Raw genomic sequence first — 24,724 nt, forward strand, 5'->3', positions numbered from 1 at the left:
TTATCAAGTGATTTGCTGCTAACAAACTGCAATGATTGCATCAGAGTGAATGGCCTCAGACTTGTTGCTATTGACTTTTTGTGTATACTTTGTGAAATAAGATTTTGTAGAAACAAAATTCAGGAAAAGAATTGTACAGGGACTGTGCAGTACTGGGGAATCACAGTCAGGATGTAGATAGGAAAACATTTGATCAAACGTAAAATAAAAATTCTTTATTGTGGGTTTTTTTTTTTTGCATATATCCACATTAAACAATTTACATGTATTAGAAATTGATGTCTTTTCAAAGACTTTCACTGATATATATTTTTTATATTTTATTTTTATCTTTAACCTTCTACAAATGACAACATGGCTTTAGAATGCTTAGAGAAAGTCACGAAGAATTGTTGTTTTCAAGCTTCAATTTTAAAACCAATGTGTTCAAGTGATAATGTGAAGCATTCATGCAAAACAAAGCATAACCACTTCTCTCAACTGTGTAAACAAATCATTAATGGTTTAACTGTGAAATGTCACCATTCAGCAGATATGTTCCCCATTTATCCAGACCTTTGTGAGAAGAGGATTTTATATAATTGGACTATCAGAAAGTTTACATGAATACCCACGGTGGAGATGCTTATGCTTGTAATGTACAGTTTTACACACTCTAGCCTTGTCTGAAACAGATGGCTGAGCATATGCTGCCCAATCACCAACAGTTTCTCTACATGTGTCCCTGCAAATCTTAAAGGGGACCAGTATCATTTGTCCAGTCCTCTAAACAAACATGCAGCGAAAATAAAACATTGTATACATTCATTGATACAAATGCTACAGTTTGACACTGCTGACTATGTCCACACCGTACAGACATGTTTTAACAACCTAGCATAGAAGAATGCAGGTTTCTTATCTTCTAGCAATCACTACTGTTAGCATACTTCAGTAAGAAGCTAATTTTCTGCAAAATGAACACATGTTTCTTCAGTGCAGTCAATATGGTGTGCAGAAAGCAAAGCTACTCAACATTACATCCTGCTGCAAGATTTCAGAAGAGGTCAAACATGTTGAGCTGCGATTAACAGCCCAAATTGAAATGAAAACAAAACATTAGATGTCTTAAGAAACAGTTGTGTTTCAAAAGGCTTTAAGATAAGGTTTGAAATGACAGAAAGCAAATCTAGACAGGAAATAAAACATGTGGTCTCCAGAACAATACAAACATAAATGTGAACACTGAAGAAATAACAATCTTGTAGATTAAGTTTGTAAAGACTTAATATAACTAGCAAATACAAAACATGCTGCCGTTATCCCATTGAAGAAAACACTTGCTTGTTAATTACCAAAACATTTGCATCAGGCCATCTAGCTTGCTGAAAGGCCTCCTATGAAAGAAAGAAAGAAAAAAATAAGAAAGAAAGAAAGAAAGAAAGAAAGAAAGAAAGAAAGAAAGAAAGAAAGAAAGACCAACAACAACGATAAGATGAAGAATAGCCTCAAGTGGTAATCTGCAGGATTCATAGAACAGTAAAGAATCTATACATATTAGGTTTTGTAACAATAGTTCAATGCTAGTTGTGTTTTAATTTCTGCTGAATGCTAAGTGCTTGAAGATGGCCATGTTTTTAAGTAGGCTAATTCAGTGATGATTAAAAATCAGATTAGCGTGATGCAGCACCAAATTTGAGCATTTTCACAAAAATCAGACTTTCAGTTTCTCAGAAATAGCCATTTCAACATAACCATATCACCTTAGAAGTGTTTGCTGGACATGCATCATAAGATTTGTGTTATGCACACATCTATGAAGAACAGCTCCACCCCATTTAGACTGATTGGTGTTTGGCAGACATACTGTTTATCAATTTTAACGTTTTAATAGTTCTTCAGCTTCACACTCTCCTATGTGCTTTGACACCAAATATGCAGCAGTCTGAATCTGGTATTGCATATTATGCAAATTATGGTAAATTGGAATAGGTGGGGCTAAATGATTCTAATGCAGATTTACAGTATTTGGGCTGAAACAAGGAATCAACACTGATAAGTGGCTTTGACTCTTATTTTGCATGAGATGCTCGTTTTTGTACGCAAAAACATGAACACCGCCCCCCTGTGGCCAATTTGAGTGTTATTAAATAGTAGTAGGTTCATACTCAATCCTACCATTTAAGTTTCAAGACCATAGCTCAAAGTTAAGCCTGTCAATTGGTTGCTGAAAACGTATTGGCTGATGCCAGTCATGTTTGTCAAGTAATTAGATCATTAAAAATGACAGATAAGCAAAACAAAACACTCTACCAAGTTTCAGCTCAATCGGAGGACTTACTATCTGACCTTAGCTCCACCCTCTATGCATGACCACACCCAAGACTTTGCACCTGAGCTCAGAATCTTGTCCTGTATATGCTTTCATTTGGATGCACACAAAAATCCATAAGTTACAGCTCTTGAATAAATTATGCTCTGCGTCGTTAGAGTTGATATGTGGCGCCATTTTGTTTATGAATGTCAACATATTTGTGATAATTATTGAGGTTTCTGAAGATCAGTCAAAAAACCTAGGACTACTTCACAAACATAGGTTGTGCAAATTATCATATTATGCAAATTATCAAAAAAAAATTAATCATGGTGGAAATGAATGGGCAGAGTCTATAGAGGAGGAAAAAAGAATTTTGAGTGTGCAGCTTATAGCTATCGAAATATAAGATAAGCATCAAAACTTGTGCTATTGCAACACTACTAGACTGATGCTAGACCCTTTACTTGCCTGAATAGCATGGGAATTCTGCACCATGTGACAAACTTGGTGTTTCTATACTTGAGCTATGGTTTGACCTTTTTGTAGCAAATAAGTAGAAGAAGAAGAAGAAGAAGTAGAAGAAGAAGAAGAAGAAATCCCAACAAATATAATAAAGTTGCAAGCACTTCATGCTTGGATCCTTAATAATAATAATAATAATAATAATAATAATAATAATAATAATAATAATAATAATAATAATATTATTATTTCATTTATGTACTAAAAGCCAACAGATAAAATACCTTGCAAAAGCAACTGGCATGCTTGATGTAGATTTCATAGCATCAACCCCAGAAATTTGGTTGTTGATCCATTTTATTAAATATCATAAACTGCAGACAATCTATAGCCCACACTCACACTTTTAATATGTTTCATATTAACAATTTATATAGTACGATGACCGTATATTATCCACATTATTTAGATAAAAAGTCTACAGCAAATAAATTGGGGAGTCTTCATTTCATTTTATGTTTATTAAATAAAATAATAAAAATATAAGAAATAAATATTTTAAAAATAAAATCTAAAAATATTATTTGCAAATACACCAACAAATGAAATACATTGCAAAGGCAAATGACATCCTCGATGTAGATTTCACAGAATCAAAACCAGTAATTTGGTTGTTGATCCATTTTTATTAAATATTAAACTGCAAATAATCTACAACCCATGTCCAAGGAACAACCTGTGACCTTGAATATATTTTTATACTATCATTTTATATTCACACTGAAATAATAAATCATATCCAGGCCTTTAGATGAGAATGTACAACAAATAATTTAGTGAGACTTTATTATGTCATCAGTTGTGTGATGCCTTTCTTACTTTTCAACAGCTTGGTGTGCTGAATTTTTTTTTCTTGAAACTCTTTTCAAAATGTTTTCTTCTTCAAAACTCCTGTAAGTTCCTGTGGGCATGCACAGTGTCTATTCTACAAGTACTAGAGCAGAAAATGAGACACAGCAGGGGTCACGGTGAGAGCTGGGAGTCCACAGAGAGTTCAGTTTACAGTCGACTCCCAATACACAGGAGAGAAAATGCACAGCAGAGGAGAAGTGATGATGATGACGAGGAAGAAGGGAGCCATCAGCGGGTCAGATAGTGAGCAGAGTAAGCAGAAGTAGAGACAGTAACCAGAAGTGAGAAGGCCACTGTTTGAAAGCAGAAGATCTGTTTTCCTCAAAGTATGCTACTTGAGCTGCAGGCAGAAAGCAGAGAGAGAACTCACATTTATTCTACTTTTACGTAACTGATTTTAATCTAATGACATTTTGGTGAAGATAAAAATGTAAGACAGTACAGAGAGAAAGAAAGGAAAGAAAAAAAATTGGAAGCTTTAATGCAGCAATAGAAAAGAGCATCATGGGAAAGCTGTAGGCAGTCATATTTGGCCATAAAATGTCCCACAGTCTTGGGTTTAAAAATGATGCAGTTCATGAAAGCTTAAAGCAGCATGACAGTTGGAAGGCCTCGTGACAGTTCTTTCCTTTATTAGTCCCTAGTCAGCAGTTTCCTACTCACCCACACAGGCTGATCCCTCATCGTTGGACTCATAGCCCTGGTTACACTTCTTCTTCGAGCGGCACTTGAAGCTCCCATATGTATTGGTACAGACAGGACGCTCACGAGGACACACAGAGGGAAACTGTGTACACTCATCCTGATCTAGGAATTACAAGGCAGTGGAATGAAGGATTGTACAGATATGTGGAGGATTTGCAACAGAAAAGTGAGAGATGACAACACAGTTTGAGGGGTTACACTAACACAACTCTAACAATCTGTAAAGGCTATGAAGCTTACCAGTGCATCGGCCATTCTCATTAACAAAAAATCCATGTCCACACTGCAAAAGGTACAGAAAGGTAACATAGCATGAAGAGACTGAAATGATTTATCGTAAAGTTTCAGTTAAAGTGGAACAATGTACAGAATTTTATTGTATCTGGTTCAATCTGTCTAATCATTATGAACCAATATTTCAAAACTCACTGTAATTGTTTATCTAATTTTGATCTGGAAGTAACAAGATGGAATAAATAGGTTTAACAAAACAAAAAGGTGATTTTAATCTACTGTACATCAGGAAGACGCACAGTTATTTGAATGGAAGTCATTTATATTACTAAGGCCTAATACATATACATGTATTGGTAATAGTAAGCAGATTAAAAGCATTAACCTCTTCATTTCAAAATTATAAAACAGAACATAGCACTGTGCACACCTCAATCTCGACTGCTGGGGTCACTTCCTCCTCAGATGTTGGATAGTTGATCTCCATAACTGTGTTCAGGTCACTGAGCTCCAATGGTTTGGCCACAGACTGTCCATCTGGCCAGTACACCTCCACATTGGTGGCCACGTCTTTCCCTGTTGGCGAAGTACATGGCAGGGAAGCAAAAAGCCTCTCAGCACTTAGAGAACAGTCTGCCTTTGTAACCTCCCCTCCGAGTTAGGAGACACAATGAATGATTTCTTCTCTTTAAGCACAGCTCTCAATGGAAAAATTCCACTCAGGAGAAAAGGCCTCCCAAGAAGCTCTTTGGCAAAAGCCAGGTTGGAGCAAGCTTGGGTTTGGCACAAGGGTTGCAAGCTCTTAACAAATGCACAAGAATGTGCAGGGTTGCAGCTGTGTGCTGTAAGGACTAAACTTGTCTGATTTGATACAGTAAGTGAACGTCTCACAACTAACAGCAAACAAGACAGGATTATGGAGTTTGGAAGCTAGTGGTATAGCAGGCAATGTTCCACAGAGATGTTCATCCACCAGATTAGAACTGAGGTAACTGTGTTACATACTGTGCTCTATGCCAGAAGACCATGAATTTTCTATATTAATGCTTTTGGACAGTTTTTTGGCATAGTAACTTCTTAAACTAGCTATATTTAGACATTGTCAATCCATCCAAATTCCCAGTGTTCACCGCCCACCTGTTGGCAATGTCACAACCAGAGCCTGGCTACAGTTACTTCAACAGTTGGTATGGCAATGTCCAAAACATGATGATCATCACAGCGCCCATGCAAACGAAGCAAAACATGGCAGAAGAAGATTGCAGAACTTGAAAGAGACAGATATGGGAAGGAATGGGGAAAGAGCTTGACTGCGAGCAGCTCCCGTTTCCTTCCATTCCGCTTTTTAGTCAAGCATGGAGAGACGCTTTGAGTGCCTTGCCAGTCTTTAATTAAAGCAACATTTCTTAGGTAAACAGATCCGCAAGGGCTCCTGCCAGAACCAAGTCTGCTTCTCCAGGTGGCCCTTGGGAGAACACATTGGACATTTCACCTGCTGAAGCTTATGATTTCTCTGCAAGAGACTGTTCTGCTTAAATATTTTACATGCAGCTCTTATAGGGTAAAAGTAATCACACTGAATTTTATGCTACTATTCAACTATGACTCAGCAGTGACGGTTTCATGAGACAAAATTTTTAGTCAACAGAGAACGCATGAAGCAATGTACTGAATTTACTAAAACTGTATGGCTAACAATCAAGTACTCTAACAGCTATTCCAAGAACATGGAATTAGTCGTCCTTTAGATCTCAAGTTATCTGATGTGATTTACAATCTTTTAGCTCCTGATCGAAACATCCACCTTCCAGCACCAAATATGAATGCGTGGCTGTACCCAACACCAGGTATGCACATATTTACAGGCCCTCTGGGTGATCATTTGAGCACTAAAAGGGAGCATTTTGATTTTCACAGCATATTTAGAAAGTTCAGAGCTTCCAACTGGCTTCCTAGCAGCGCTACAAATCTGGCTGATGGCTCCCTGATGAGTTGCTGAAGCCACGCTCGGCAGAGCATCTGTAACTGAGCCATGGAGAGGGAGCACGTTCTTGCGCTGACCACCGGCTTCTGCACCTGTACACCAGCATCTCATCACAGACTTCTAATCAGTGAGGATATTAAAAATGCCGGCTTTCACATGGATTATGTTACCACCGCATGAACACACTTGACCTATGCACCCCAATGAAACAGGAATCATAGTGGAATCAGGCAAAGCACATGCTGCTTCACTTTGTACTGGCTTTGAAATTAAATGAAATTATTCATGCTTTAACAGTAAAGCTGTCAGATTTTATGAAGTATAATGTGACTCTTGTATTGATTCTAATGTTAGCTGTTAACATCTAATATCAGCTGGCCTTGGCTCTTCTTATTGTCAAATTTGTTATTAATACCATTCTCTAGATAATATTTTGAATGAATACAGCATAACATCAGACTTAAACACGAGCACTGTCAAATTTTTTACTCATGTCGTCAACACATTTGCCTGAATTAACAGCATAGCCAGGGGATTCTGTGAAGCTGCTCTGCATTTTGATGTTAGGAAACTAAAACTGTGAGAGTTGTGTATGCTGACTCAGAGTAAAATCAAAATACAACACCTACCAAGTCCAAAGTGAGCTACAGGTTCCATTTCACACAGGTATCCGGAGCCTCCGTCGATGATACGTGTGTGAACGCCATTTCTTTTAGTGTAGACGACCACTTTGGCTCCTCGAGCAAAAGCACCAAACTGAGTACGTGGAATCACACGGAGCCATCTGTTAGATGATCCCTGTGAGGCGCAATCAACAGCATGAGACAATTGGAAGAAAAACTCCAAGAAAAGATTCCATGTAGCAACAGCTGCATTTTTTATTGTTTAAATGGATGGTTTACCTAAATGGATTTACTAATGACTGCTGAAATGAAATGGCTAACTTATCTAGTAACTAGACAACAAAATACAGAGCAATATTGCAAATAAGTGTTTCCCTTCACATTTGAACGAAAACCCAATTTTCAGTTTAGAATGTATTTTCCTTACTTTTCCTCAGAAGACACTCACTTGGTTCACTCGGTACACAGAGATAGGCTGTGCTGCACTCTCGCCATGTGTTACCAGCAGATCTAACTGTCCGTCTCCATCAAAATCAGTCACAGCAGCTCCTTCAAAACAAACCCAAATGTCAGATGCAACACAGGTGATTGTGTTATGTCATGAAATCAGCTATTTTTTGCAATATATATAACAAGCTTAATAAATTAGAAACATATGGAGATCTAAATCAGAAGCACTTGGAGTGACTTGAAATGTGTGGTTTATTTATCATATTTAAATTATGGTGAAAAATCAAAGATTGATCATTTCTGCTTCCCTCAGAGTCTTCATAAAATACCCTGAATTTTATTTCTAACCTTAAATTGTCACAATGACTCAATTCTTACACTACTTTCCTCATAATTCTTACACTACTTACAACTTACAAATTGTCTACAAAGGTAAGTGAATATATACCCCATGCTTACAAACAGATATGCTTGGCACAGTAGAGCTCTAACGCCACCCACTGGTAAAGAACGGTCACATGTTTATGCTTGGGTAATTTTCAGGTGATAGGAATTTAACCTGGAGTTTAACCTGAAGGAATTTGTGTTTCATATAATAAAAATACTAAATAATGTGCTTGTTTGCATTTGCATAAAAGTACACACACAACTGTACTATAATCATAGGGCGATACCTGTTCCCCTCCCTTCTGGCTCTGCTGCCTCGCCAATGTTCAGCTCCTCTATATGCGGGTCAGAATTTTCTCTTCGAGACACCCTGTGAATGCAGTTAGCAGTTACATGTACCTTACTTTTACTTCAAAGTGGGCTTAGAGCGTATTTCACTCTAATCACAGTGATATACATATAATTACTGTCTTTATGCTTTCCGTTTCTGGTTCAGTGTTACATAACAGGTCTCACTTCTCCTCTACAAAAGTGTGCTTGGTGTGCTGATTCACTGATTCAAGGCAGGAAACATAATAAAAATCCATTAAGATAACTTTATAATTGCTTGATTAAAATACAAATACTGCTTCTTGTGACTTCAAATATCTAGGACTGCTCTTAAATCCACAAAAACTTTGGGCTTTTTCATTAATGCTTTAAATAATTAGTGTTAAGTCTCTCTTTTTTTGTTAGATATTGTTATTCAACTTGGTTTACCTAAACAATCTGTTAGCTGATGATCCTCTATATGCAATGTTGTTGAAAAAGACCTCCAGCTCATTGTCACTGTCAAAGTCTGCTACGATGACCGTGCGTACTGGAGAAGGCATGGAAAACTTCTGCGTAGCGATGTCCTGAGACACAGGGGTATCAGTATCACTTCCACTCATAAATACACACACCGCTTTAACACACTTTCCTAAATTCATTGTGAAAGAAAAAAATCTACAAAGACAAATATTGAAAATGGCACATGCAGACAGCTCAGTTGTAATATAGCCGGATGAGTAAATAATTCATGTCTGGTGTCTTGTATGCTTGACACAGAAGGCAGAGCTCGGGGTAAATCATGCAGCTCAAAGACCTGCCCCAGCAAGAAGTAAGAGCAGGAGGAAGTAACTGATATCTCCTTGGTTCAGTGGTGCAGCAATAAGTCCATGAAGAGTTATAGAGCACTGCACTCCCTCAAGTATTTACCCCTCATTTTAATTATAGGGCTCATAAACTCTGCTCGAGGAGTACCCTAGAATGACCTTGTCCTCCCTAGGTAGAGAAGATGCGATGGACAGCTTTGGACAGGATTCACACTGAGAAAGGCAGAAAATCAAAGGTGAACATGAAGTGAACATTTCTTACAATCTGCTTTTGGCTATTTGGAACCATCACTCTTGTGTGATAAAGAAAGCATACTGAGTGCATGTTTGGTCTAAAATTCTAGTGCCTTAAAATGATAAAGTTAAGCAGTTTGCAGTGCCTGTGCGGCTCGAGGTCACTTCAGATTTAATTAGCAATTCAGCAAAGTGACAGAACATCTTAATTAGAAATGGCAGTGGTCACACGAGCCAGCAGTGCATTGCAGATGTCTCTGTACAAGTGCTCCCACAGGACATTAACCCAGTATGTGACCCCTATAAAACAGCTCCCCTGTGACATTTATCTATCTGGCCAGAAAAAACATCAACCCCTAGTGACAACAGCATCTAAAACAGCACAGCAGGTCGACACAAAATGCTTTTCCACAATCACACAACGCTCGAGTTCAGCAGCATACTTAAAAATCAGGTTGATTTATGACTTGTATTTGAAAATAAATAATGCATGAAAAGCCCTATAGTTTAGATTACTCCAGGTTAAGTATATTTAGTCAGGGACGATGAACAACCACCAGGATAAGCTACTAGATAATTTATCTATAGTCTCTGGGCAGGCAAAAAGACACAAACAATTATTTTGCACTGTACAGGAGCCATTGATTCTGGCATGACCCCAAATACTATGAACACATAAATTTATTCGCAGAGGATTATTATAGCTTTGTTAACATGGACATATGCTGCTGTGTATGCAATAATATATGTGGTGATTTAACTGATTATTGATAATGCACTGATATTAAAATAGTTTCACTACAAGCAGGACTTGCAAGCTAAACCAGATGAACATAAATGGATTTTATCATATTATATTATTTTATTTTCTTTGTCAGTCTTCCAGGCTGGTGCTATACTGGATGTGCATCAGAACAAAATGAATCCAGCATAATTTAGTACAATTTGGTCGAACCGAGACGGAGAAGCTGTCCTGCACATCTTTCATTTTAGTCTACTGTAGCTGAATACTTTAATCAGTCAGATATAATCAGGTAGACCTCTGATTGTATGTGAAATTGCAGTGTGGTCATAGCAAAGGCCTCAGACAGTTTGAGGATGGCAGTCACTCTCTCATCAACACTTTCTCCACCAGCATTAGGATAATCAACACTGCTCCAATCTGCAGAGCACTGTAATCAGCAACCACCATCATAAAAATCTTGCTTTCTGTAGCATCTTACTATGTTTGCCTCGAGAGGAGTGGCACAGAGTTAATTCAGTGGAAATGAATAACAGTCAGAATGCTCTAATCAAAAAGAAGAAGATGTAGACAAATTCTGAGTCACGGCATATGAATTTCTGCAATGTGTGACTGAAGTCATTTTGTAAATGGACAAGATAATTTAGCTTCAGTTATACTGTTCATGCATCAAATTAGCAGTACCAAGAGACATGGTAAAATAATTAACAAAACCAATATAATTATTATGCCAAAATAAGCAATTATGTCCACTAACAGATTACCTAACTACACCTACTGTTTTCCCTCAGTAAATATTAGATTTCAATTTGCAGCAAATAAATGTACTGAAATAAAAGCAAGCTATCAAGCAAGCAACCACTTGCCACTAGCAAATAACAGCTGGTACAGCACCATCCAGCTGCCATAGTTAGATCAGTGAGCAAGATCCTTAACCCCTCTGCTCATGTGTGGGTGAAAGCTTGAGCCAAATGAGCAAAATGAGCAAATGTAAATGTTAAGATTTTAAAAACCCACCTTGAATCTTTGTTTGCGGTTATTGTTCAGTTGCAGGAATAGACGATGTGGCCCGTTCCAGTTGCCATACACAATGTCTGTCTTTCCATCTCGATTAAAATCTGCTAGAGCTACTCCACGGCCATGCTGCATCGGGTCCTCGACTCCTGCAGTGTGTATAAAAATGCATATATTTTGTATATTACAAAATACTGACATTTGCTGTTGATGGGATTGTACACTTAACAACAAAAAAATATACTATTTGGGCAGAAGTATGTGTTCACCTCACCATCACTCCTATATTTGGGCCTTCCTTAAAAGTTGGCAGCATGCAGTTACAGGGAATAGCATTACGTTTTCCCTTCCTAAAGCAATAATCCATAAAGCCATTATAGCCAAGGTTGATGTGGAAGTTCATGAGTGGCCTGAACGCTGGTCTCAACCGCACTGAACACCTCTGGGATGAAGTACTCACCAGGCTTTCTCAAATTTTAACATCAGTGCTAGACCTCACTAATGCTCTTGTGGCTGAATGAGCACAAATCCCCACAATTACACTCCCATATCTAGTGGAAAACTTTCCCATAAGAGTGGAGGCTGTTATATCATGCATGGTTTTGGAATGGACCTATAGGCTTGTGATGGTCAGGTGTCTAAATATTTTACAGCTCACCTGCCTGTGCAGCCACATCTGTAAACGTCCCATCACCGTTGTTGCGGAACAGAAAGTTGGGGCTGTACTCGTTGTCACAGAATATATCAGGAAGGGTCTGGCTGAATATGGGTCCCACCACGACCCCACGTCCTCCTATAGTTCATCGGAGGGACATCCAAATTTACCATATGCAGTCTGCAAATCATTACTGCTTTTCCAGCCCATTTCTCCATGCAGGCATGCCACTGTTTCTGCTGACACAAACTACAATCACATTATAGACTCTCTACAGCCATATTGCCCCTCACTGCAGTGCTCCCTTTACTAACCCAGAGGCAATACTAAAGCTTTGAATGTTTAAAGCTTACATCTTGAATTTTTGCAAGTTTAATTTCCTCTGCAATATATTCAATTAAATACATTTACATAATGCATTTGGTTGCACTGTCCATTAGCAAAATATTTCAATTCCTATTTGCCCAAAATGCTCCTGAGCCTCAACCAAATTAGAACAGAAATGATTCTAATTACACAGACTGAACATGGCTTTATCATATATCCAAATGACCTTTCATAATGATTCTATACACAGGTTCTCCCTGCCTCAGTGCACAACCTTTCATAACTGTGCTTCCACTGAAACAGCGTTGAATAGAGGATCAAAGTCCACTTCACAGTCTGTGCTGATTAATGGAATGTTTGGCCCATTGAGCAAGTCTGGGTTGAAGTATGGCTCTGTTGTCCTTGTGCCACCCTATGACTTTCAGAACAGCAAACAGCTGAGTGGGCCAAAAGCTGCCACTGTGCGGCTGCAGCAGCGACTCACGCACCTTCTCTCTCTATTAGAGCTGCTTTACCCAATAAACACTGTCCATAACTCAATGACTCGCAGCTGATATGAGCACTGGCTTCGGGTGTAAATCAGCCATGGGGTTAAGCACACTGACCCTAAAGCCAGCTGCTTTTAAGGGTTTCTAGTAATAAACCCTTTCTTTTAAGTATATATAGAGTAATACAAAATTATACCCGTAAACTTCTTGACTCCGGCCTGCTCTGCCATGTTGGACAGCGCAATAATCCCCATGGACAGGTCGCTGGCACTTTCATCCATTTCAATCAGCGCATGTGGCCCCACATTCCCGCTGGCATAGTTGGCAATGTAGATTGCATAGCGCCCTGTTCCCTAATACAGAAGAGAATTACTTATTGTGCATCTACCATTGTAAGCGATTCATATTTCTACACAAATACAAAATGTCTGATTATGCTAATACCAAACACAGCATGTATGAGCGCCTCCAAATGTTAACTACCACTTCATTGGATTGGAGGCCCTCATTTCTCTTGTTTGAGGACCCCATTCCTTCGCGTTCTCTGCATTCTCCAGCACCTACCCTGTGGATATTAATTTCACACTCCATTATCAGACAGAGTCCCTGTGGGCCTGAACTCAGCGAAGGAGCCGTCTAAATGAACTTACGCACACAGTTTCAATAAAGTCTCCAGCGATCCCTGCATCTCCACACCAGGGAAATGATGAACTAAAGAAATGTGTGCATAAGTATATAAATACCACTACCTAGTCTCTGCAGTCTTAATGAGGCATAAGAATGTAAATGTCAAACACATTACATTGCTCTCTGCACTCTACTGAGACGTCAACTCGGGTCAAGAAAACAGCTCGAGAAGGGGAGTTAAGAGAGTAGTTTATATGCCGTAAATATGACAGGCCTCATTGCCTTCAGTTTACTGAAAATGACTAAATGGATATCTTTTTATTTGATTCATAAATGTAGTAATTACAGATTGGAAGCACACACATAGACAGGAATATCATTCTAATTTAAATGGTACTGCATTGATGTATCTTCACCTCACTTACTAAAAAGAACACTATAGTTTTATATTTTGTTCAAATTTACGTCACTTAGGATAATTACCAGGAATTTAAAAGCCACCTATCAGTTAGAGAAGTGAGGCCTAACATGTGCTTTCTCATGTGAACTCAGTGACCGCATCTTTTAGAACTGTTGCTCATAGAGCAGCTGAACACAACGCATTAACAGGTTTCTTTCACAGACGTGCTGACAGACAGACATAATTGGTAAGTGTCGCTCTGCTCTACAGAGTGTTGCCATCCTACCAATCCAGCAAGGCCAATTATACTGTCTTGGACTCTTGGCCATGAATGACTATGGCATCTTCAGTATTTAAACTTGAGACAACAGAAAGACAATGAAGTTGAGGAGCCTCAGGAGCTCAGGAGCCTCTCTAGCAGTTTTTACCTCATTCAATAACCATCAATCCACCACTGCCTACAGTGTATGCAATCATCATAGATGAAAATTTTGACACACTGAAAAAGAAAAAAAAAAAATTGGTTTATTTAAAGCATGCCCATAATGGATGTTCATGCAGTTGTTGATTTTTCCAAAATCTTACAGATATGACTACACTCTATGTTACAGACTGAGCCACACATAAAAGGGATGTCCTAACAAAGTTCTCCTTGTGCAGTGTTATCCAGCTTCCTATAAAGTACACGTCACTATATGTAGCCACATAAAACATTGCAATTTTTCACACATAACTGATTTTTTTCATAAGAATTTAGTAGCCCTATCTCTGAAATATTAAATTATGCAGATGTTATCCAGACTGTATCCCTGTCTTGCATTTACTGATAAGCAATTATGCTCCAGATCCACTGGGACCCTTCATTCATTCATAATCACTGGCTGTTGGACATAACTAAGAGAACTAAGAGAATCTAAATCCTGAATCAGAGACCTGAGGCAGAACATGCAGGCTATGAGCAAGATCTGGTAAAACTGGTGATAGTGGTTTGGATATGTGACATGCTGGGGTTGATAAGACAATGCCCTTTTGGTGACACTAATTTGATAGTTACACCCCTTTTGCCAGGTATCACTGCTTTTAAAAGCTTTCTGTAGCCATCCAAGAGTCTTTCAATTTTTGTTTAATAAATTTTCACAGACTTTTCCTTAATCAGGGGACTGTCAGAGCCATTCCAAAAGATTTAGCTTGTACTTCTTGTAGTAGCTCCTCATAGATTTTGAGGTTTTTTGGATAATTGTCCTGTTGTAGTAGCTTCAGTTTCTTGACTGATTATGTCACATTTGGTTCCAAGGTTTGCTGATTTTTACTGGAATCTGGAAGTTAGCAATGTGTGCTTTTCATCAAATGCTCATGTCATCAGCACATTGCACTTTTTTCCAATGTGCCCCAGGCTTCTGGAAACTGTTTTGCATACATCAGACTATGAGGTTTGTAATGAGATCACAGGTAAGGTTTCCTTCTGATGATACTTCCATACAGGCATTTCTATCTGTAAGTTTTCAGTCTTCCAGAGCTTGCCTTGGCTTCCACAGTTCCCATTTGTAATAACATATTGGATAGTGGAAATTGTGATCTTGAAGATATTTTTATAGTCTTCCTTTACTTTGTAGACATCAATGAGCTTCGTTTTAAGATCCTCAGTTAGCTGTACAGATGAGCTGATGGTAGTTAAGTCTTAGCACAATGTTTAAAGAGTCAGAGATTTTTTTACTGGAACTGTTCTTACTAATAACAAGCTTAAGCTTCTTAATAAAGAATTAATGAGTCCGTTAAGGCCTAAATGTGAGTTAAATCAGTTCTGAGAATTTACAATTGGAACTTTTTCACATGCCAAAATTACATGTTTTTATTAACCAACTGACTGTTGGACTAAATTGTTTTTCAATAGTTTGCTACAGAAATTGTGTTTATCATTTTTTTTGTTTGTTTTACAACCAAGAAATTAATATTGAATATAAATTTCTCTTTTTCTTTTCGCTCCACAATGAATATAGTTCCTAAAGAAGCCATAGCTACATTAAGTGTTGCATGTTACCATGCAACACACAGTCTGGCTGACTGACAGCCCACAGTAAGTGCAGTAAAGGTTTCAGTTTAACAGACTTTTGCTAGTATTGGAATTTTATGTAGCGAGTCATTCAAACAGTGAAAAGTCCCAGTGCTGTTATACTAAATATAGCACTCTTGGAATGCTGCTTGTCTAATCAAATAAGTGGCTTGGAACTACTTGTTGTGCAAAGAAGTGTGTTTTTGGTGAAGGGTACCACATTTTTGCATTCAGCTGCATTAATTGTCTCACTGTCAATAGGGAATGTGCAATAATCATGGAAGAAAGTCTGACACAGTACCTAAATGTCCGGTAAAATCTGTTAAATGTTTTCAAATATAATAATAGAGATTTTCCCTTAAGAACAAATTTTCCCCTAGGAGAGTAGCCTGATGCAGAAAAGTTAAAATATACAGAATTTATTGATTAATTTATTGACTCATCTTCTCAATGAAGGCTTCATGTAAAAAAAAATGTGATTAAATAGTTCTTGTCTGCCCAACACTTCCAATATAACTGCATTTCAGATAAACTGTTCTTTCATCAGGACAGTGTCAAAAATGTTGAGCTCTTGGTTTAAAATTTATTTATCGACATGGTGGGCTATTTTCACTACATAATGCCAAATTACTATCCACTGAAATAGCCCTCACTTCAGCTCTATCTAAATGGACAGATACAGCTGCCATTTCATTTTTCACTTCATCTTGTATTGTGGTTCAGTCTCAAGATCAGTTTCCTAGATCAAATTATTCAGGTTTGATATCTCACAGATATCTATCTAGCTGAGGTGAGTTAATTACCGATATCGAACTCACATCAACTGTGTTGACACTAATTTGATAGTTACACCCCTTTTGCCAGTTATCTCAGCTTTCAAATGTTTTCAGTAGCCAGCCAGGAGTCTTTCAATTTTTTGTTGAATACATTTTCACCCACTTTTCCTCAATCAGCCAACTGTGAGAGTCATTCCAAAAGCTTTAGCTTGAACTAGCTGGAACTACATCTTGAAGTAGTTCCAGGTAGATTTTAAGGGTTTTTTGAATAATTGTCCTGTTGTAGAAGCTTCAGTTTCTTGACATTTGGTTCCTGGTTCAGGTTTGCTGATTTTTACTGGAATCTGGAAGTTAGCAAGGTGTGCTTTTCATCAAATGCTCACTTCATCAGCACATTGCACTTTTTTTCCAGTGTGCCCCAGGCTTCTAGAAACTGTTTTGCATACATCAGACTTTGAGGTTCGTAATGAAATCACAGGTAAGGTTTCCTTCTAATGATACTTCCACACAGGCATTTCTATCTGTAAGTTTTCTCAGTCTTCCAGAGCTTGCCTTGGCTTGAGTTATTTACCGATATCACATCAACTGTGTTGCACAGCCAAACTGCCACCTGGAACATCTGCTTTTACAATGTATTTCAATAATATGATGTTAAACATGGCTGAGTGATAAAAGAAGCTCTTGTGCTTTTGTTGTTTAGACATTAACAACTAAACATGGACATTATCTCTTGCTTGTTAAAAATTTCTATTAAACTATTAAACGCTATTGAAATTACTCTAGAAATGTCCCTCTGTGATGCCTGACAGCCAAACAACTGCTAAAACTCAAAGGAATAAGTTAATATACGGCAATATCCAACAAAAAAGAAAATACATACAATCCGGGGTAATGTAAACTTAGCTTATCCACTGATCAGCTTTTCTGTAGGTTGGAGGAAACTGAAGAACCCAGCAAAAACCCATACAGAGACAGGGAGATCAAGAGAAACTCTACAGACAGTATGACAAGCTCAGGATCAAACCAGACACCCTGGAGCTCTGAAGAGGCAACTCTACCCTTACACCATTAGGCCATTAACATATATTTCAATATAAACATGCAACCCCTGTCCATTTGGGACTGTCCATCTGGTAGCAGTGCAATACCAAAAATGCACAGATACAGTTCAAGAGCTTCAGGTAATACTTACTCACTACAAAGATGACAATGAAGAAAATTAAATGTGTGATCTCTGATTGTGGCATGGTTGTTGATGTCAGATGGGCTGGTTTTAGTATTTTAGAAAATGATGATCTCCCGGAATTATCACACACAATAGTTGCCAGAGTTTACACAGTATGGTGTGAAAATCATTGAATGAGCAGCAGTTCTGTGGGTGAAAAAGCTTTGTTGATAAAAGAGGTCAGAGGAAAATGGCCAGATCGGTTTGAGCTGCCAGAAAGGATACAGTAATTCATATAATCACAACTGTGGTGAGCAGAAAAGCATCTCAGCATGCACAAAACCTAGAACCTTGAGGTGGAGGAGCTACAAAAGCAGAGAAACCACATCAGGTTCCAAGAATGGCAAAGATTCTGTTAAACTGCACAGATGATGATTAGTTCAGACATCTTCAACTGTTCAGTCCATGCAACAGTAAAAGTCACATAGAAGAAGTTTTTCCCCATTCTGATGTTTGATGTGAACATTAACTGAAGACCTGATTTCTGCATGACTGCATGCATTGTGCTGCTGTTACATGATTGGCTGATTGGTTAACCACATGAAGGAGCAGGTATACCAGTGTTCCTATTAAAGTAATGGTAAGAGTATTTAATGTGTTTCCTTTAAATTCTACAGACTGGCGTTCCTTCAACTCATCAAGGCCAAAAGGACTGAATACATTTGTTTCTGTGCTTCATTATATTGCAATTAGATGAAGATAAAGTCAGTGCACTGCCGGTTAAATGCCAGTCTCTTCCTCTAATGTATCCTGCTCCTGCTGGACAGGGTTCCAGAGGCAGCCATAAGCCCATGGATAATTATTGGCCCGTACAGATAGGAGTGAGTGAGAACCAATTTATCTCCATTTCATGAACAGGTCAATACATCTCCCTGTCCACCCTTAAGAGACAAATGATAGCACTTCACCGTCAAACAGGACACATTCTTTAAAAATGCTTTTCAGTATTCACTGTCCTCTGTGATGATGGGAATCAAGCAGATGGATAAACAGGATCAGACATCAAGAACTCTATGTCTTTTAGCACCTAATATCTCATTGACTAGCATTTTCTCATTGAATAGCATTGCAATAATCGTTGCCATTGCCCTTTTAAAAGACACAGGATTAATATTACAATCTTCCAGGGGTTCTCTCAAGGGGTGCTTGCTGCTAGTAAATGATGCCACATTTCTTTCCCCACAATTCAGTTAAATCCAGACTGATCACATTTGTGTTTTGTTTTAGTTTACACCCTCACCCAGCTGTGCTACATCATTTATGCAGTGCCGCAGAACAGCATCCTCTTATTGCTCAGTCAAATGGAGCTGCAATCAAAAAATCTATTTCAATCCCTCGGTTGCTGCCTCACAGGATAAGTGGACATCGTTCATTGCTGACGGCACTGGAGAAGAGTGGAGAAGCCAGAAATATGCAGTTCAGCTTATTGTACTCTGGCTATCAACCAAATAATTTACACCATAAGCAATCTATCAAATTTTGCTGATTAGTTTGGGATTGTATGGAATGGGATAATCGTTCATGTGCAGCTCTCATATAAGGTCTTATCTTGTAACATGACGTTCTGTCAGGTAGAAATATTTCATAGCCATTTCAAAGGAATGAGGTATAAAGCTTTATGTAGCTCCCCGTTTGACTCTTGGTAGTCTTTAACCATAGATGATGTCCGCAAATGATGAAAAGGAAAAAGATTCACCGGGTTCTGTTACCTTTCTATCCACACAAGCTACTGAACGACCTGCCATTCGATTCGCCACATCTCTCTGTTCGTTTATCTCATCGTTTAGGAGATCCTCAAAACGTCCATTGCGAAACTTGAAGAGCTTATCAGTGTATGTTGCTCGACCTGGTCAAAGAAAACAGAACATTGTATTGTATAAATAGTCATGTATTCTTTTCCTTAAAACATCTGGTATGTTTTTAGCTCTCCATGAGAATATTTATATGTACATACCAGAGAAAGCATTATTAGAGTTGAGAACGTAGATCTCCTCCCTCCCATCGCCATCTATGTCACATGCTGTGACTCCAATAGCATTTCCCTGTCGGTCTCTGAGAGCATAGTATGGCGAACTGCGGTTGTCTACAGCAATGTTTATTAACCTCTTCTTTTCTTTATCATACTTCAGCACCAGGTTTGGGCCATTGTACCTGCAGGTGGAAGCATTATTTTTTTTATTATTTTTTTTATTAATTATAATGAATTATATCCTTAATTATCCTTGATTAGTTAGAGACAATATTTAAGAGCGTGTCAACTATCAAGCAGTGCTAAATGATAATAATGTTGGTTTTATTTTACACGTTGTTATTGTTGGTTTCGATCTAGATTTAATTAATTAGATAAATTAAGATAGATAAATTAATTCTAAGCCACCTACAACAGAGCAGATTTAAAGAAAACTAGAGTTTTTAGTGGATTTTTTTCCAAAATGTTCCCATTATGTTAATAAGTATCCAAAATATATCTTCCTCATTCCACTAGTTTTAAATCTTCCTTAAATGCAATGCCAAATCGTTTTACAAACGCGCGTTGCCGTTCTGGGTTAAAAAATCTTCTCTGACTTCTCTTGTGTGTTTGTTAAATTACTTTCTTCTAACATTATCATATGTTCCTCTAACAGTCAGCAGGTCTCTGTAAAGTTATGTGCACATTTATATCATAGCTTGTATCAGATCAGGCATAACATTATGACCACCTGCCTAATATTGTGTTGGTCCCCCTTTTGCTACCAAAACAGCCCTGACCCATCAAGGCATGGACTCCACTAGATCCTTGAAGGTGTGCTGTGGTATCTGGCACCAAGATGTTAGCAGCAGATCCTTTAAGTCCATGGGCACCTTGCAACTTACAGGACTTAAAGGATATTCACTGGACTGAAAGATATTACAGAACTTAAAGGATACTTTTGATAGACCACTGCAGACCGTAAAACACCCCACAAGAGCTGCAGTTTTGGAGATGCTCTGATCCAGTCATCTAGCCATCACAATTTGTCCCTTGTCAAACTCACTCAAATCCTTACACTTGCCCATTTTTCCTGCTTCTAACACATTGACCTTGAGGACAAAATGTTCACATGCTGCTTAATATATTCCACTCACTAACAGATGCCATGATGAGTAGATAATCAGTGATATTCACTTCACCTCTCACTTTTCATAATGTTATGCCTGGTCAGTGTATTAGTGTAACAAATCTGAAAGTACAGAAAGCAGTGTTTCTAGTACACAATACAATTTTTTTAATAAGAAATGAACATGTAATGTAATTGTATGATGCCATCATTCTCCAACTATGAGTCTTTCTGCAACTATGAAATGTTAAAATACATTTGCTTACATTAGGGATTAAAAAGTTTTAAAAAAAACTTCTTCAAGAAGATTTAATTACATTTACAGAAATCAAACTTTGATATTCAAACATTGGTCACTGTAAATTCCATCAAACCGTCATGTGTTCTAGCTGCAGAACAGTTCACTGTCAAATACAGCAAGATTTCAATCATTTAAAAGTCTCATGGAAAGTAGCTTATCTCCCCAAAAAGAGAAAATGCCATCTAATTACATTTCAACATAAATCCATACTTTTAGCTGAATTCCTCTTCTTAAAATGCTTCTTAAACATCTTTCATGTTTTAACCGAAACGTAACTTCAATCAAGCTTAATTAAAATAATTGACTTCAAATCCTTGGCTTCAAAATCAAATACATTGTCCCAAATCATGTTTTTCTTTTCTAGGTCTGGTATTTTAAAATCCAGATGCAGACATGGAACAAAATACTCACCCAGCCACAAATATTTCCAGGTCCCCATCCCCATCCACATCAGTGACAGCCACACCATAATTCAGCTGAGTGGGGTTGTTCTCATAGTCAGGGGGCAGCACACTCTGAGTGACAGATACAAACATGGGCTCTGAGCGCTGAGCCAGGCACTGAGCCACCATACCGAGAGCTACCGCTATCATCCACGCTGACATGGTCACCTGCTGAATACATGTACAGTGTTAGTTTTTCTCTTCCAACCAGGTGTGTCATCTTGTCATCAGTGTAAAAGGCACTTTCTTTAGGCAAGGTAGCCATCTACTGGAATCTGAAATACTTGATATTCATTACACTGGTTTAGGTGTGACAAACAGCCAGCTAGTCCATGGATAATCTTACATGTTACAATTTTCTAAATAAAACAATTAAAACATTTAACCAGTTATATTAACTGTAGTATTAAAATGTCAAATTTTAAAATGTCTTTTATATATTTGTTGTTGTTTTCTACACATAAATACATAGTTCTACCATACCAGGTTTTTACTACACAACTTTAAATACATTCTTTATTTAATGGATCAGTCCTTGCTCTTCGAATTATTAGTAACTCTTTTATATTTTATCCATAGCCATTACCTGGTAAGAAATTTGTGTTTCTAAAATGTAAATCTTATGTTTGACCTTAAATAGTGCATAGCATAAAAGAAATAAAGTCACATGTTAAACAGTACACCAGATTATACAAAATGATTAAACAAACATGTTGATGTTAAATCAAGTGCATTAACTTCAACTTTCAAAGTGTATGTACACCAACCAAGTGGCAGCAACATAACAAACCACCAGGAGATGCTTGAGGCTCACTTATGTAGCTTGCCTGATGTACTGAATGTAGCTTTAAACTTCTCTGTACAAAGCACAATAGAAAACGCCATTCACTGAGAGCTGGATTTAAGATGTCTCAATGTTTTCCCCTGTTAAAAGCCAATTACCTGGTCAACATTTCACTTACAGGGCAAAGGTATAAATCAGAGCAGTGAAGACAGGTGATAGACCAGGTATAAATTAAGACCTTAGAGTAAAAGCAATCCCACCACACAAGGCAGACATTTTGGACAGTAAAATCCATACGTAATAAAAAAAAGATTCAAAGACATTGGAGCATCTACTTAACTGTCTAAATGAGGTCAACTAAATGAGAGTGTTTCAAATTAAATACTGGACTGCCTGTGGATAGATGTAGTAGTAGACGAGATTCTGTGGTCTGTCAAAAGATGTGCAGGAGTTAATTCATCATACTGACTAAGTAGTGCTTTAGTAAATGTACCGCTTAAAGGCTAGGCATTGAACCCTAAATGTGTGTAAACACCAGAGTACATAACTGAGGTGAAGCAATAGTGAATAAATTACATACAGAAAAAAAGAGGTGTGATAGATAGAGAAGAAAAACCACAGCAAATTTCACAAGCTGGCAAAATGTATAAAGAGCTCCTTTTATTAATACAATATACTATGATAGCCCCAAATTACACAAGTCCTCAATGTCACAAAGGTACCCTTGTTAAATTAAACAGTTCAAGCATGAACACACAAGCACACAAAGTCCAGTAATTTGGTTACTATGCTTCAGATATAACAATAGACATAATGAAAGTGTCTGATTGCTTAAACACAAAAGGTAACCATTATGCTGACTAAAAGAGTGAGAATCAGGTTAGAGGAAATGCTAAATGAAAAGTGAAAAAAAATGAATGCCATTTTATCTATTATGCAGTGATTCTAAGAATAGAGGACAACACCTAGTACTGATTTCTCTAAACTAAAATATTAAATAGTGAGTTTGAATAAAAAGGCAGTGTAATGATGATCATTAAAAGGACAAAACGTATGTATAATGTATTGTTCTGTATTTTGCTGAAGGAAGTGTTCTGCTGGCTGGGATTGGAAACAGGCCAAGTTGCATTACAGGCCAAGTTATTACAACAATTAATGGATATTTTAAAACTACTGTCCAACGGCAGAGGACAGTAAGGACAAGTAAAAGACAAATCCTAGGTGAACCCCTCCTTACACATGCTATTTGTCTTGAGGTGGCATATGGTGTCTCTGCATCTCACTGCAGTTGTGAAGTAATGAACATATCCATACAAATACCACAGTGCACAGCCTGATTGTGTTAACTTTAAGCATTATACTAACTTGTATTCGTGAATGCAGGAGCTCTACTTTACATTTGGACTAAAGCTAAATCTTCTTAACATAAATTATGGAGGAAAAAACTCTAAGGTACTACTTTAACAACATGAAGGGGAAAAAAATAGGAAAGCTATATATTAATGCTTTAACATTTTGATATTCGTATCAACATTCGTAGGATATTTAGTAGCCTTCTAAGGTATGGAGGTAGCCCATGACAGTTTGCTCTTATTTTGCGTCAGGAAGGCTATTCAATTTTAGCGTAAATGACTGCGTCAAAAAGCTGCAGCATCAGTTTATGAACCCGAGACTCTTCTACACACACTCACAGCAAGTGCACACAGCAAGTACACTCACAGCAAGTGCACACAGCAAGTACCCTCACAGCAAGTAAAGCACAGATGGAAGATAAATGACAGTAGCACTTCTTTCATCAGCCTACAGAGCGCATAGAGATCATGTCAAATAATTCAAACTAGGCAAATCTGACAGCAACAAAAAGAAGATGAAGACGTATATTTCATGCAAAAAAAAGAGAAAAAGTTTACATGATCAGGACACAACTAGTAACCATACTGATCGCCATTTCACCCCGATTATTAACAAATCTCTTTCAAGTTCAGAAAAAAAACTTCTCCCATCATCTGTTCACCAACCAAACAGCCGACATTACCTATACCTATCAATGATGCGTTATTAGAGATAATACGCACGCTGCATGCACTGAATCCTGATGATCCACCGGTAAACTTTCTATAGGTGACATGCCAAGCGCGATAAAAGCATGCACTTTTATAACACCTACATGAAAAAGACGTCTCCAGCGACCCAAAGGATTCCCTCCGATGCGATTCCCAGCGGATTTCCTGGATCACTCTTCTGTTCAACACAACTGTCTCCCTTTGTTTTTTGTTAGTTTTTTTTTTTGTTTTTTTTTCTTGCACAACTTCTTACACATCTGAGCTTATGAAACCAGTTGTGTAAGAATCTGCCCAATAATAAGAGCTTGGAGTGAATACTTAAAAACATA

At 37.8% G+C, this 24,724-nt stretch overlaps 1 protein-coding gene across 3 annotated transcripts; it reads right to left on the bottom strand.

Moving 5' to 3' along the window:
- Positions 1–208: 208 nt before the first annotated feature.
- Positions 209–24,692, bottom strand: crtac1b (cartilage acidic protein 1b). 3 transcript variants are annotated; one of them, XM_058386092.1, is made up of 15 exons: positions 24,500–24,690; positions 21,517–21,716; positions 19,682–19,878; positions 19,437–19,573; positions 12,846–13,002; positions 11,838–11,972; positions 11,183–11,328; positions 8,813–8,949; positions 8,341–8,423; positions 7,665–7,765; positions 7,223–7,391; positions 5,040–5,185; positions 4,616–4,658; positions 4,334–4,477; positions 209–1,376 (listed from the first exon to the last, which is right to left on the bottom strand). In XM_058386092.1, the coding sequence occupies exons 2-15, from the start codon at positions 21,708–21,710 to the stop codon at positions 1,357–1,359; spliced, it is 1,809 nt and encodes a 602-aa protein (XP_058242075.1). In that variant the 5' UTR covers positions 21,711–21,716; positions 24,500–24,690; the 3' UTR covers positions 209–1,356. The 3 variants fall into 3 exon arrangements, with proteins under 3 accessions (XP_058242075.1, XP_058242074.1, XP_058242073.1); XM_058386091.1 differs by lacking the exon at positions 209–1,376 and adding an exon at positions 3,018–4,010 and having other exon boundaries at positions 21,517–21,719; positions 24,500–24,692; XM_058386090.1 differs by lacking the exon at positions 209–1,376 and adding an exon at positions 3,019–4,010 and having other exon boundaries at positions 24,500–24,691.
- Between the last annotated feature and the right edge of the window lie 32 nt (positions 24,693–24,724).

This window comes from Hemibagrus wyckioides, linkage group LG03, assembly GCF_019097595.1.
Source record: "Hemibagrus wyckioides isolate EC202008001 linkage group LG03, SWU_Hwy_1.0, whole genome shotgun sequence".
Taxonomy (NCBI): Eukaryota; Metazoa; Chordata; class Actinopteri; order Siluriformes; family Bagridae; genus Hemibagrus; species Hemibagrus wyckioides.